The 14210-nt window shown below is 32.9% G+C and overlaps 1 protein-coding gene across 1 annotated transcript; it reads right to left on the reverse strand.

Annotated features, from left to right (window-relative positions):
- Window positions 1-604: 604 nt before the first annotated feature.
- On the reverse strand, window positions 605-4339 carry LOC138329859 (uncharacterized). The gene is made up of 3 exons (XM_069277148.1): window positions 4219-4339; window positions 2086-2261; window positions 605-772 (listed from the first exon to the last, which is right to left on the reverse strand). Exons 1-3 carry the CDS (start codon window positions 4295-4297, stop codon window positions 605-607), a joined length of 423 nt encoding a protein of 140 aa, XP_069133249.1. The 5' UTR covers window positions 4298-4339.
- Between the last annotated feature and the right edge of the window lie 9871 nt (window positions 4340-14210).

The following is a 14210-nucleotide window of genomic DNA, read 5'->3' on the forward strand; positions in this document are numbered from 1 at the left end:
TCCATCGGGTAGAATATCCCTATCCTTCATATCCACATATGAAAGAGTATTTTTCTTTCATACCTCGACGTTTTACTGCAATTTTACAATCATAATATCCTGCCATTTTGAAATTAATTCGAAAAAATCGGCTGAAAGTCAATTTTTCATACATGAAAAAATACGTGATGTTTTCAACAAAAATTCCGTTGTTTGCATCTTTTATGATAGAATTAGTCAAGTTCGTGAAAAAAATAATAACATTTTACCGAGGAAACAAAATTTTTGTTGATGCCGTGACGTCACGAGGCTTTATTGCATGGGTATCCATGCAATAAGCCTAAGACGACATGAGTGTATTGCCCTAGACCAGACAGTATAACACCCGTAGGTATGAAACAGAAATAGAGGATCTTACATGAGTGGCTATGTGATATGAAATTTATCACAAGTGTTCTATAAATTGATATATGCCACGAGGTGTAAAAAACAGTCGGCCAATTAGAAAGCCAGATGAAATATGAAAACAAAGAAACAGTTAGCATTTATTATTTATTTATTATTGTTTTTGGGAGTGAAATAAAGAGGCCTTTCAAATTATTATTGTAACAATGAAATCAATTACTTACTCGAGGTATATCGTTCTGTCTGATGTTTCGATCATGTCATATGATGATGACGTCAGCATGAGCGTCGGCTTCAACCACGACGTCAATGATTTATCCGTACCGGATGTTGATAACATCACCCACCACAGAGGGGTCCCAACGGCATTCACAGCTTCAAGGGTCATCTTATAGTATCAAGTTAAAAAAATGTTTTGGAAAATTAATTTAAGATGCTCCATCGCTGACTAATGATATTTCTTTATCAAAGACAGGAGCAGACGAACTTTACATCATTACCACCATTGAAAAGTGTGAGCTTCTTATTTAACTTGAAGATGAAAATATTAAAAATAATTTCTTGGGTAGCGAAAAAAATCCGATGCACTTTGCCCTATAAGTACTGATTGTGCATGCACCAAAAGCAAACTTATTCATTTTATATTATTTTTTTGTGTTAATTATACACATATATACACGATTAAACACCAATTATTGTTCAAATGATGAGTATTTAAGTATCATTTATGCTCTGTCGACGACGGAACATCTTTATAGATTATATACAAAATTTTAAATTCTTGTTTGTGAAAATATGTAAAATTATACTGAAGGATATCCTGCTGATTATACCCAGTATTTCAGGTGTATGAGAATCTTATCAATATTTGTGCTCTATTTTTGAAAATGAATTCCTCTTATGATATAGTACAATAATTCTTTTTGTGATAACAATAAAATATTAATAATAAGGTTGGGATCTTTGGTACCTTTTTTGTATAATAGTTTAAAAGAGAAAAACACGGCAATCAATCAATGGCAAAGAAAGAATGATATCTGAACACTAAGCCATAAGAGTACTTGCTAAAAAAGATATATCGATTTCGGCTGGGTTTTTTTCTCAGGAAGGTCCTTATTAATCAAGTATATGCTTTTTAAAGCTACCTGCGTAGCTTAAAACTTATACTTGAGTTAATGTTATCCGAGTCTCGTAGCCAGTCCTTGTATATGACCTATTTAATCCCTGTCACTTGACCAGTAGTTCTTGCTTGTGACCTATTTTATTCTAGTCACTAAAGTTAAATTAACTTCATATTAGATGACGAATAATAATTGCTTGCTAACATTTGGCTGACATTATTGAACTTATAGAAAAATTATCAACGTAATCAACGAGAATATAAAGAAACTCCTTAAGTAGGTCACTGTAACCTATTCATCTAGGTCTTTACTCATTTCCTGAACAGAAACTCATAAAACATTATATTTGTCCCCAATGTTGTATGAACTTGATGAAAGGAAATTTCAGTTTTTCCCTTTCGAACTCAATTCTTGTGTCCAAAAAACATTCTGAGTTGTTTACAATTTCCAGCTGATCCTAAGGTATATCCTTGTAAAATAGTAAGCTTACTTGTAGGAAGCCTAAAACGACTGAAACTGATAACCCTACTGTTATAATAAATGATGTTTCAGATTAATTTGATTTCGTATTTGTACTTACATGTTCTGGGATTCCGTAAGGCCACAAATCAACAACACTGCTACGGAAAGTCCCATGTGACAATAGTTCTCGCACTGGCCAATCAGCCATTTCCGGCGTGGTCTCATTCACGCCACCTTCTGTGTTCCAAAGGCTATTGATGTCACTTCCGTCTCCTGACGTCATCACCATCAACACTGAATGATGAAGGCAAATGAAATGGTGGAATACAAAAAGTAATTATTTCTCTTTAATAGGCAAAGATTTATGAAAGAATATTCTTAAAATAAAAATAACAAAAACAAACTTAACGGAAAGAATATTGATTTAAATGAATTATGTCATGCATGTGTTTTGGAAAATTGTATTATGTTCGTTGCAAAACTGGAATTCTTGTCCTTTTTATAAATAATGATCGATATCCAGCCGCAGTTTTCTCGCTGAGAATAGTCGGCCAATATATCTTTATTAAAATAGCTTGTAGCTTATATTTTGTCATTTTGTCAGAATATCTTTATGTTACTGGTGTGTATAGGAAAGAGTCCTTCACTGCAAGTAGTGTTACTATTACATACTGTTTAGATGTGCTTGTATAAGAATGAGACAGATCAGCAATATTGTAGGGTTTTTATTGTGTCTTTGACCTTTTCGTATTGATTTAATTAGATAAAGAAAAGCACAAATTAAGTTATAGTGAACATTGCCATATTAGGATCTTGAGACATAATGACAACATTTTAATATTTGATATATTTGGCAATTACAAAACAAAAAAAGGGTTTCGTTTACATATACAGTGTACATGGTTAAATATGGGTTAAATGGTAATGAACTGTTCTTGAAAATAAATGTAAAACACATCAAACATCGAAAACAACAGCAAACGAAAAAAATAAATCAATATCAAAATCTACAAATACAACACTACGGTGCGTTATCCTGACTTTAATTTGTTTCGTTTATCCTGACTTTAATTTGTTTCGTTTCGCATTTCGATTCAGTAAAATGCTGAAAAATTGTGTTGTTAAATTCCGATTTTCAACTTTAATTTATTTGAAACTGATAAACCAATACAATGGGTATTGAAAGAAGCGCTTGAAAAAAACCATTTAATTTTGCAATAATCATCGTAATATTGGAAAGATAAACAATAAATTTGAAAAAAATGCTTTTAATAAAAGGTTGGGAGTTTTGTCTAAGGTTTTGGTACAGAAGTACGCTAGGAAAGCATTGATTGTAAATTACCTAAATTTGAAAATAAAAACAATCAACAATTTAATCCCTCTGACACATGTCCGCTTTCCTCGAACACAGTATATAGACTTAGTATCCTACTCTGTACAAAATGAGACCACTTTTAGAGACCAAATGGCTAGGTTTAGCACATTGTACACCTGTTTAAAGGCTAAGAAAACCACCGTGTCTTTCTTATCCTCAGCAGCACAATCAAACTATTAGAACTGAAAAACTGACATGATTGTGATAAGTTTTCTACATGTGACATGAGAAGAAATTTGGTCTTTCCTTTTACCTCCCTTGCGGATACGTATCCATTGTGATGTCATTATTTTGATAGCGGAAGTCATGCCGTTTTCATTGCAAAGTATGACGTTATACTCCCACAAAAGATATGACGCCACATTCAATAAATATCCACAAGGCTAGATTACTCTATAATATGCACATACAGAATGTCTACAATGATGATGAGGTACGTTTCACTTTAAACATATAACGGTTCGAAAGTTATAACACAAAGAGTTATAACACAAAGTTTAAATGTGTGATTTTGTAATATATTTGACATGTGTAGATTGCATAGCAATTTTGGTGCTCTTAACTGATATACTTATTAGTTAAAATTGCGAGATGGATTTAATTTGCGGTTCATTGAATAAAAAATATTCTATCATAATTAGTGCGCAATTTGTAATATTAAAAAAAACAAAGAAAAAATGTATTATCGTAACTATTAGTACCGATAGAAATTTCGTCGTTTTATAATCATAGTAAAATTAAAATGCCAATTGCTTTCTGAATAATATAGCCACAGCTTAAATGTCATACCCAATAACACGTAATGCATCAGGCGAAATAACTACAATGTTTACGCTCAAACGATTCCGATAAAAATATGAAGGCAAAATGACTTACCTTTTTCATCAGTATTCGCTAGCCATATTGCAGTGGTCAGAAATACAAAACTAGACCCTAATGGTGTAATTTTTATCATTATTAGTTGGGTGTGTGGTCCTCCTGTGTTAGTAACCGTAGGTATAGAGTATATTGATCACAGAGAACAGCGCGTGCGTACCGAGAAGATATAATTAGATTTACATTTTATTATTGAGGTGGATAATATTGATGGCATGAGCATGGATCAATACTGGTTAAGTCTAATTGGACTTATAATTGATGCATAGGCAAAACAAGTTTGCTTTTGTAACATTTTATAGTTTGTTTGCACTATACCAATGTGTATACGCATTCCATTAATCTTCTTTTATGTAATTTTATAATAACATTTTTAATATCTTCCAGGTTAAGATATGTTTTTTTAATATTGTATAATCGCTTTTTTGTGTGTTTAGATTGTTCTTGCTATTTTATTAATTAAAGAAAAATCAATAATTTAATTTATATTCTCCATATCTATATAACTAATCATTTTGAATTGATGTTAAAGAAATATTTGAAAATATCATCCATTGGGGTTGGATAAACATGGAATGTATTTGGACAATGCATTAGATTTTAGATATATGTGTACCATTAATGGACCATAAATTCATTGGAAAGGATAATTGTAAGATGCCAAAATAAAACTAAATGATGCGTTCCCTAATCCTCACAATTTTATGAATTAACACAAAATATAACTAATGACCACCAAACACGGACCGATTGAAGCTGTCTACATTCCTTTGAAACATTCTAAAAGAAAATTAGTAAAGAGACAAAATAGATTATTAAATTTTCAACGGTCAGCCTCTTTATCAAGACACAGGTTCAACATAGAAGGGTCAAAGGGGAATTTGACAATCTATTTTGTCTATACGGTAAGCATTATTTACCTGCCCCATATTTACTGGTTGAAACAATTCGTATCCTTTGACATAAATTTTTAAGGATCTCATGTCATCCGGAACATACTGTTAATGTTTTTTCTTTGAACCAAAGAGTATGTTGTATAGTTGTTTGATTAAGCGGGAGTGAAATTTCGCGATTTGTTGTTTGGAACGTATTTTTGGGGGTTTATTTTTGTAGCCTTTGATAGCATCATTTAGACGACATGCAATAATATGTAAAACCATGATTATGATAGATTTCGCGAGGTTTTGAACTTGGCGAATCTGGATGGATAGGCGAAAATAGTAAAATTAAAATCCTCGCGAATAGTCACAACCGTAAATTAATACGGAGAGATATTATTATAACAAGTAAAATTAACCTTATTGTTACCCTTTAATAATTCCAATGTTTTCCTTGATATTCAGAATAAAATATTTTTTTTGGAATTATAAATTAAAATCTATAAAAATAATCCATTCTCATTCTCTTTCAATATCATTAATAAATCGTTGGACCGACAGCGAAGGAAGGACATATTTATTTATGTGCAGTTTAAACGTCGATAGCGTAGTCTTGATAGAACAATATGACCGCAGGCTTTTATCAAATGACCAAGGACATGATCAGTAGTCGCTTATCACTTTATCTGTCATTTCGAGAAAGCAATTGTATCCATATTAGTGATATATTTTAAGTAGCAGGTGTATTCAATGCAATAGTATGCCTGTAGCTTACTTTCCTTACAAAACAATATAAATCCAGGGTTTTAAAATTAATTCAATAAAATGATCCCTTCTGATCAGGAAATACAGTCAAAATTGTTATGTTTATCTTTATAAAAGACAGACGAAGTCCGGCTCGAATATGTCATTCTGTCTACATAAGGACTTTTATGAAATTATTAATAACGATATGAAAATTTTCCATCAGCACATCCTTGACGCCTCCTTCAAAATGCAAAGCATATATCAACTGAAAATACATTGAATCTGTTTTTATCTTTCATTTCGATACCTTATCTTTACTGAGCTTGAAACGTTCTTTATGTCAAATGTCACCATGAAACATATTTGAACGATGCGTATTCTTTTTACATTTGCTTGGAGTCTTATTTTGAACTCATTATTAATTCATTCATGTTATAAAGGTAATTCTCTGGAGACATGGTGGGAAAGTGATAGAATACCTTTATTTATTCACATGTTATAGTTTAATACCGATTGGCACGTACTGATCGTATCTAACCTCCCATTAGAATAACAATCAATTTTCTGAGAAAAATACGTCAGCGAAATACCAAAGGCCAAAAATATAGCTTAGAATAAAAGCGATGTAAGTACAATGCATCCAGGATGAAAAAAAATAACAAACAATTAAAATAATAATAAATTCTATCAAATGTATCCAGTGTATTCTATCAAAGGTATCCAGTGTATTCTATCAAAGGTATCCAGTGTATTCTATCAAATGTATCCAGTGTATTCTATCAAATATATCCAGTGTATTCTATCAAATGTATCCAGTGTATTCTATCAAATTTATCCAGTGTATTCTATCAAAGGTATCCAGTGTATTCTATCAAATGTATCCAGTGTATTCTATCAAAGGTATCCAGTGTATTCTATCAAATGTATCCAGTGTATTCTATCAAAGGTATCCAGTGTATTCTATCAAAGGTATCCAGTGTATTCTATCAAATATATCCAGTGTATTCTACCATATATATCCAGTGTATTCTATCAAAGGTATCCAGTGTATTCTATCAAATATATCCAGTGTATTCTATCAAATATATCCAGTGTATTCTATCAAATGTATCCAGTGTATTCTATCAAATATATCCAGTGTATTCTATTAAATGTATCCAGTGTATTCTATCAAATATATCCAGTGTATTCTATCAAAGGTATCCAGTGTATTCTATCAAATATATCCAGTGTATTCTATCAAAGGTATCCAGTGTATTCTATCAAAGGTATCCAGTGTATTCTATCAAATGTACCAGTGTATTCTATCAAAGGTATCCATGTGTATTCTATCAAAAGTATCCAGTGTATTCTATACATGGTATCCAGTGTATTCTATCAAAGTATCCAGTGTATTCTATCAAATATATCCAGTGTATTCTATCAAATATATCCATGTTTCTATCAAATTATCCAGTGTATTCTATCAATATATCCAGTGATTCTATCAAAGTGTATTCTATCAAAGGTATCCAGTGTATTTCTATCAAATATATCCAGTGTATTCTATCAAATATATCCAGTGTATTCTATCAAAGGTATCCAGTGTATTCTATCAAATGTATCCAGTGTATTCTATCAAATATATCCAGTGTATTCTATCAAATGTATCCAGTGTATTCTATCAAATATATCCAGTGTATTCTATCAAAGGTATCCAGTGTATTCTATCAAAGGTATCCAGTGTATTCTATCAAAGGTATCCAGTGTATTCTATCAAATATATCCAGTGTATTCTATCAAATATATCCAGTGTATTCTATCAAATATATCCAGTGTATTCTATCAAAGGTATCCAGTGTATTCTATCAAATATATCCAGTGTATTCTATCAAATGTATCCAGTGTATTCTATCAAATATATCCAGTGTATTCTATCAAATTACCAGTGTATTCTATCAAAGTACCAGTGTATTCTATCAAATGTATCCAGTGTATTCTATCAATACAGTGTTTCTATCAATCCAGTGTATTCTATCAAATATATCCAGTGTATTCTATCAAAGGTATCCAGTGTATTCTATCAAAGGTATCCAGTGTATTCTATCAAATATATCCAGTGTATTCTATCAAATGTATCCAGTGTATTCTATCAAATATATCCAGTGTATTCTATCAAATGTATCCAGTGTATTCTATCAAATGTATCCAGTGTATTCTATCAAAGGTATCCAGTGTATCTTCATCCAGTGTATTCTATCAAATGTATCCAGTGTATTCATAATATCAGTGTATTCTATGTATCCAGTGTATTCTATCAAATATATCCAGTGTATTCTATCAAAGTATCCAGCGTATTCTATCAAATATATCCAGTGTATTCTATCAAAGGTATCCAGTGTATTCTATCAAATATATCCAGTGTATTCTTCAAAAGTATCCAGTGTATTCTATCAAATATATCCAGTGTATTCTATCAAATATATCCAGTGTATTCTATCAAAGGTATCCAGTGTATTCTATCAAAAGTATCCAGTGTATTCTATCAAATATATCCAGTGTATTCTATCAAAGGTATCCTGCGTATTATTCTATCAAATATATCCAGTGTATTCTATCAAAGGTATCCAGTGTATTCTATCAAATATATCCAGTGTATTCTATCAAATGTATCCAGTGTATTCTATCAAAGGTATCCAGTGTATTCTATCAAATATATCCAGTGTATTCTATCAAATGTATCCAGTGTATTCTATCAAAGGTATCCAGTGTATTCTATCAAAGGTATCCAGTGTATTCTATCAAATATATCCAGTGTATTCTATCAAAGGTATCCAGTGTATTCTATCAAAGGTATCCAGTGTATTCTATCAAATATATCCAGTGTATTCTATCAAAGGTATCCAGTGTATTCTATCAAAGGTATCCAGTGTATTCTATCAAAATATATCCAGTGTATTCTGTCAAAAGTATCCAGTGTATTCTATCAAAGGTATCCAGTGTATTCTATCAAATATATCCAGTGTATTCTATCAAATATATCCAGTGTATTCTGTCAAAGGTATCCAGTGTATTCTGTCAAAGGTATCCAGTGTACTCTCTCTTCACTTCACTTCATCCAGTGTATTTATTAAATGTATCTAGTATGTGCAATCTCTATCAATATTAATGCAGTTGCACTCTTTTAGTTTCAGCTTTTAAAAATTATATCGAGATAAAATGGAAATTCCATTAAAAACAATATTTGCCTGACTTTTTTTTTATATAAAATGTCAACATTCTTTATCCCTGTGCCAACCTGTAACGGCTGTCGACGATCACAGATTTTAAAGATTCGATATTTTTTCTCGAAAACAAATTACATTGCTTTGCTTCCGGTAATTCATTATGAAGGAAACTTTATGGAAATAATTGATAGTTACCAAGGATATATCATTGCAGAGGTAAAACAACACTCGATAACTGATGTACATTAAGGCAATATTTTATTCCACCGAAAGGCCATTAGCGGACGGGTAGGAAACAGGTTGCCGTCACGCTTCGCTTCACAATACAGAGCCGATACCTACGTATACAATTTATGCGCATGAACAGAAATTGTATTCCCCAGGAAAAATAACACGTTTCTCCTTTCAATGTCAATTGAACATTAACGAATAAACATTCAAAATCGACGGCTAACTTGTCGTTGGTAGGGTAATTACATATTGATTTTAAGCATGTGTTTTAAGTAGATATATTAGCTTATATTCTGGAGTGCATACCATGGCATAGTTTCTTCTTTTCAAAGCACTTGTACTAGACCGATAGGTCTAGCAGATGCCTAGTCTAGTAGAACTATCCCTATAACCGGTCAGTCACTAAGTACATAGCGTTTTACTGTAATATCTATCAAAGCAATGTCAAATTACTGACGCACTACAGCATGGGTTGCCTTAAATGTGAGCGTGTGTAGTAATGATTATGGAAAAAGCAAAATCAAAAACAGGTCAATATTATCTTCACTCTTTTCTTATTCTTCTCTGTTCTGACATAATACCACACATTCTTTACCATTGAATAACGAGTTTGAAGTGCAAGTGGGACAGTTACAATAGGTCGGTGATTTTATTCAGCTACTGCTGTTTCCTACCTCGTCAACCTGTCGCTTAATTTAGACAAAATATATTCAGATATCGAGTATGTAAATACAAAGCATAGAATATTTGGGATTAAAATACAAGCCTGAATCTTATATAAATCCCTTTCCTAGAAACACCAAGGCAAACTTAACCTCGACTTTAGCTGATAAAATAAAATAAAACAAAAAACGAATCAACTCTCATTTTCTGGTAATGCTTTTTTTATAAGTATCTTTTTACCATTGATGTTAAATAAAGATAATTTGTTGATTTTCTATGCAATGTCAGAGGTTTAAAGTGATCACTTAAAAATAACATACATGTGTACATGTATATGGGCTATGGGAATACAAATGATTCCCGCTCGTCACTTTGTAGTTGACAGACATAAATACCATATACAGTAGTCTTTTATACCGTAGGTTCTTGCTACGTGATGCTTCGAAATTAACAGATATAAATACCATATAAATAGTCCTTCATACAATAGTTTCTTGCCGCTAAACGCTTTAAAATCAGAGCAAATGCACTATTTCGGGAACTAATTTTGGTTCCGAATCGGGAGTACGATGTAGAAACATACACCTTTATAGTAGTTTGGTGTTCTCAACTAGATTCAAGTTAGTTAAGAACATTATAACTCTCACTCGCAAAATTAAATCATCGGGAACAAGTCGTTAAGCATGAAAATGTGAAATTAAAAATCTCCACCAAAATTAGTTGGTGTACAGGATGTTGTCAACGTTCTACCATCGTCGGAGACCCATGGTTGACTGCACTTCGCTACACTTCACTTAACACAGCAAAATAAAATTGATTTTTTTGTTTCATATTAACGACGTAAATATATAACAACCACAACTGGAGTTGGTCTGATTAGGACAATGTGCAGAAAGAGACGGATTTTATCAAAATAATCACTTCCGTTTCCGGTTCAAAGTGTCGATGTGCTTTCCTAGGGCATTTCAGTGAGTCATTAATCCTTATGATATTATAAAATAATAACACACATGTGAAGTTACAGAGGAAACTATTTGTTATTCAAACGGACAGGAAAATCAATATGTATAAATACAGCCAAGTATGTTTCTAAAGACAACCCAAGGGGCAGACGAAAAATGTCCGTTATAGCAAGGTCGTGTTTATACAGAATGTACATGGGTTTTAAAAATTGTGTTGAAATTGAGACCATATAAACGTAATCTTATTAAGCAGGTGGTCTTTATACAGAGATGGTCTTTACACAGAGGTGGTCTTTATACAGAGGTGGTCTTTATACAGAAGTGGTCTTTATACAGAGGTGGTCTTTATACAGAAGTGGTCTTTACACAGAGGTGGTCTTTATACAGAGGTGGTCTTAATACAGATGTGTCTTTATACAGAGGTGGTCTTTATACAGAAGTGGTCTTTACACAGAGGTGGTCTTTATACAGAGGTGGTCTTTATACAGAGGTGGTCTTAATACAGATGTGTCTTTATACAGAGGTGGTCTTTATATAGAAGTGGTCTTTATACAGAGGTGGTTACTAAGGTAGGTTTTACTGTGTGCATGTCTGAAATAAAGCTTCTTCAAGTGGATTTAAAAGAAAACTGAAACAACTCTATCTTGCTTTGAACAGTTCATCCACATATTAGAAACGTTCCTACCGTTTTGCAAACAGATCTATCTTTATTTCATAATTATAAATCATTTTCAAGCATTCATTAAGTATTCCGTATAGCTATTTGCCGAGTTCTACTTCTACGATTTAGCAAAAACTTGCCTTAAACATTTCCAACATGGTAACGATCAGTTGTGGCTGACCCGGATTCCAAGATGGCCGTCATATCGACCATCCTGAAAACATATTTTGATCTTCTCTAGTTCTATTGGTGCTGGGTTCTTATTATTAAGATTATTTATATCTAATTCTTTTATTTTAATAATATAATATGATAATATGAAAATATCACTTAGGTTACTTTTGACTCTTGTCGTGTAGATAAAGAATACTATCGGCGCGATCCGTCGTGCGGATAGTCTCAGCCAGACTTATTAACCCCCTCGTCAAAACAGGTAATGTTGAAAGGCTCGTTTTACCCGTGTCGTCGTTGAAGCATGACGCACCAATACATTTATCCATCCGTTGATAGCATGACGTATGATATTATCATTTGTACCCGAAAAAAGCTAGCATTTCACTTCCCCGCGTGTTAAATTTCCGTTGTACTTCCTGTATAACTGATTTCCGCCATATTCACAGGCTTTAGGTGCAGGACAAATCAATAGAAAGGCCATCATTGAAGGTATTAACGTGCTAAAAGGTATTGATGGCATAAACAATTGATTTAAAGCAGGCCAGATAAATTTGAATCGTTCCATTTCTAGGCACTAAAAAATAAAAAAATAAATGTTTTGGATCTAAAATATATTGTCATTACTTGTAGAAATATGCTTCGAATGTTATTTAATATTTTCCAAACATAATTAATGGGTATAATACGCAGTCTAAACACTTTCAATAGCTTTACACCATACATTAAAATACTTGCAATGTTTTTTTTCATACTTTCATCAAAATGAGACGTCTGAAGATTATTCGATCTGCAATGCTGAATCAAAGTTTTACACCTCAATATAAATGCAACTTTAAAAAAAAGATACTCAGGGGACTCTTCGTCTGTTATATACATGGTATATGTATTCTTGTACCATCAAGGGAATATTCGGAATTTGCTGTTTTGTGTATTATTGCATTCCGTCTCCGTATCTTGGTTTTTATGTTTAATTGTTCACTTCCGGTTTCCGGGAGAATAAAGAAAAGTTGGAGATAAGAAGGTGTTTGATTCTCTTCATAATATCCTTTCGCATCCTCTCACATCGCCAATAGCACGGCGCGGTTGGAACAGACACCAGTAGAAATGAAGAAATTTTAAATGAGTTTAAGAACACCTTTAAAAACAAGACATGTAGTGGGTACCGACCTATAACGTTTGTTGGTTCAGAATTTTATTCACTCAAAATATCTGAAGTATGTTTATCAACGCTACTCTAAACAGCATCAGTGTTCTACATCTACATCTATATTGTACTGACCACCTTCATAAAGCTGAAGTTTATGTCAATTGGAGTGAGTGTAAAAAACTAGGCAGAAAGGATTGCTAATTTGAATGCTGTAGTTGAAGGGTTTGAGAGAATTTGTGGTTGTAAGGAATTCCAATCTGTTATGGTTCTAGGAAAAAATGAATATTTACGTGTTTGTGTTCTGCATGAGGGAGTCTGATATGTGTACAGATGTGCATGTCTTGTGTTGCGTACTGGAGGAACGAGTAAGTCTTTTCTAATGTTTATTTTATTATGTGTTATTTTATGAAGCATGGTTAGTCGCATGTCTTTCCTACGGTGTTCTAGAGAGCGCCAGTTTAGATGTTGTATCATGTCACCAAACCTGGAGGTGTTCCTGTGTTTGTTGGGGACAAATCCTGCTGCTCTTCTTTGTACGATTTCAATTTTACTGATGTCCGATTTATCATAAGGGTCCCATACTGAGCAGGCGTACTCTAGTGATGGTCTAACAAGGGTCTTATAGGCCTGTTCTTTAATAGAGTTAGAGCCGATCTTGAGGTTTCTAAGGAGAAAGCCCAGGGTGGAGTTGGCTTTTCCACAGATGTTGGATATATGGGATTCCCATTTCAAGTTTGATTGAATTGTAATGCCTAGGTATTTGGCTTTGTCTACATGTTGTAATTCTTTCTGGTGTAGGATGTATTTGTGATGAATGGCCTGTTTGTTATTTGTTATTGATAGGATGTTGCATTTGTCTGGGTGGAATGACATTTCCCAAGACTTCTCCCATTCAGCAAGTTTATTAAGGTCTTCTTGTAGGCATTTCGCATCATGTGTGGATTTTATTGTCATGTATGCAAAGGTGTCATCTGCAAAAAGGCGTACGGTGGAATTAAGGCCAGTTGGTATGTCATTGATGTAAAATAAGAAGAGGGAAGGACTTAAGACTGAGCCTTGAGGGACTCCAGACATGACATCTACGTAACCAGATATTTCACCTTCTAATATAACAGCCTGCTTTCTATTATGTAAGAAATTTCTCAATCCAGGTGTTAACCTTGTCATTGATTCCATAGTACCTCAGCTTGTGACATAGGAGAGAATGACCCACCTTTTCAAAAGCCTTGAAGAAATCCATTATAAGTACATCAGTCTGTTTGCCTTGGTCTACATGCTTAGTAACATCATCAATGAACTCTATTAATTGGGGTTCGCATGATA

The sequence above is a fragment of the Argopecten irradians genome, chromosome 8 (genome assembly GCF_041381155.1).
Source record: "Argopecten irradians isolate NY chromosome 8, Ai_NY, whole genome shotgun sequence".
NCBI classification, from domain to species: Eukaryota; Metazoa; Mollusca; class Bivalvia; order Pectinida; family Pectinidae; genus Argopecten; species Argopecten irradians.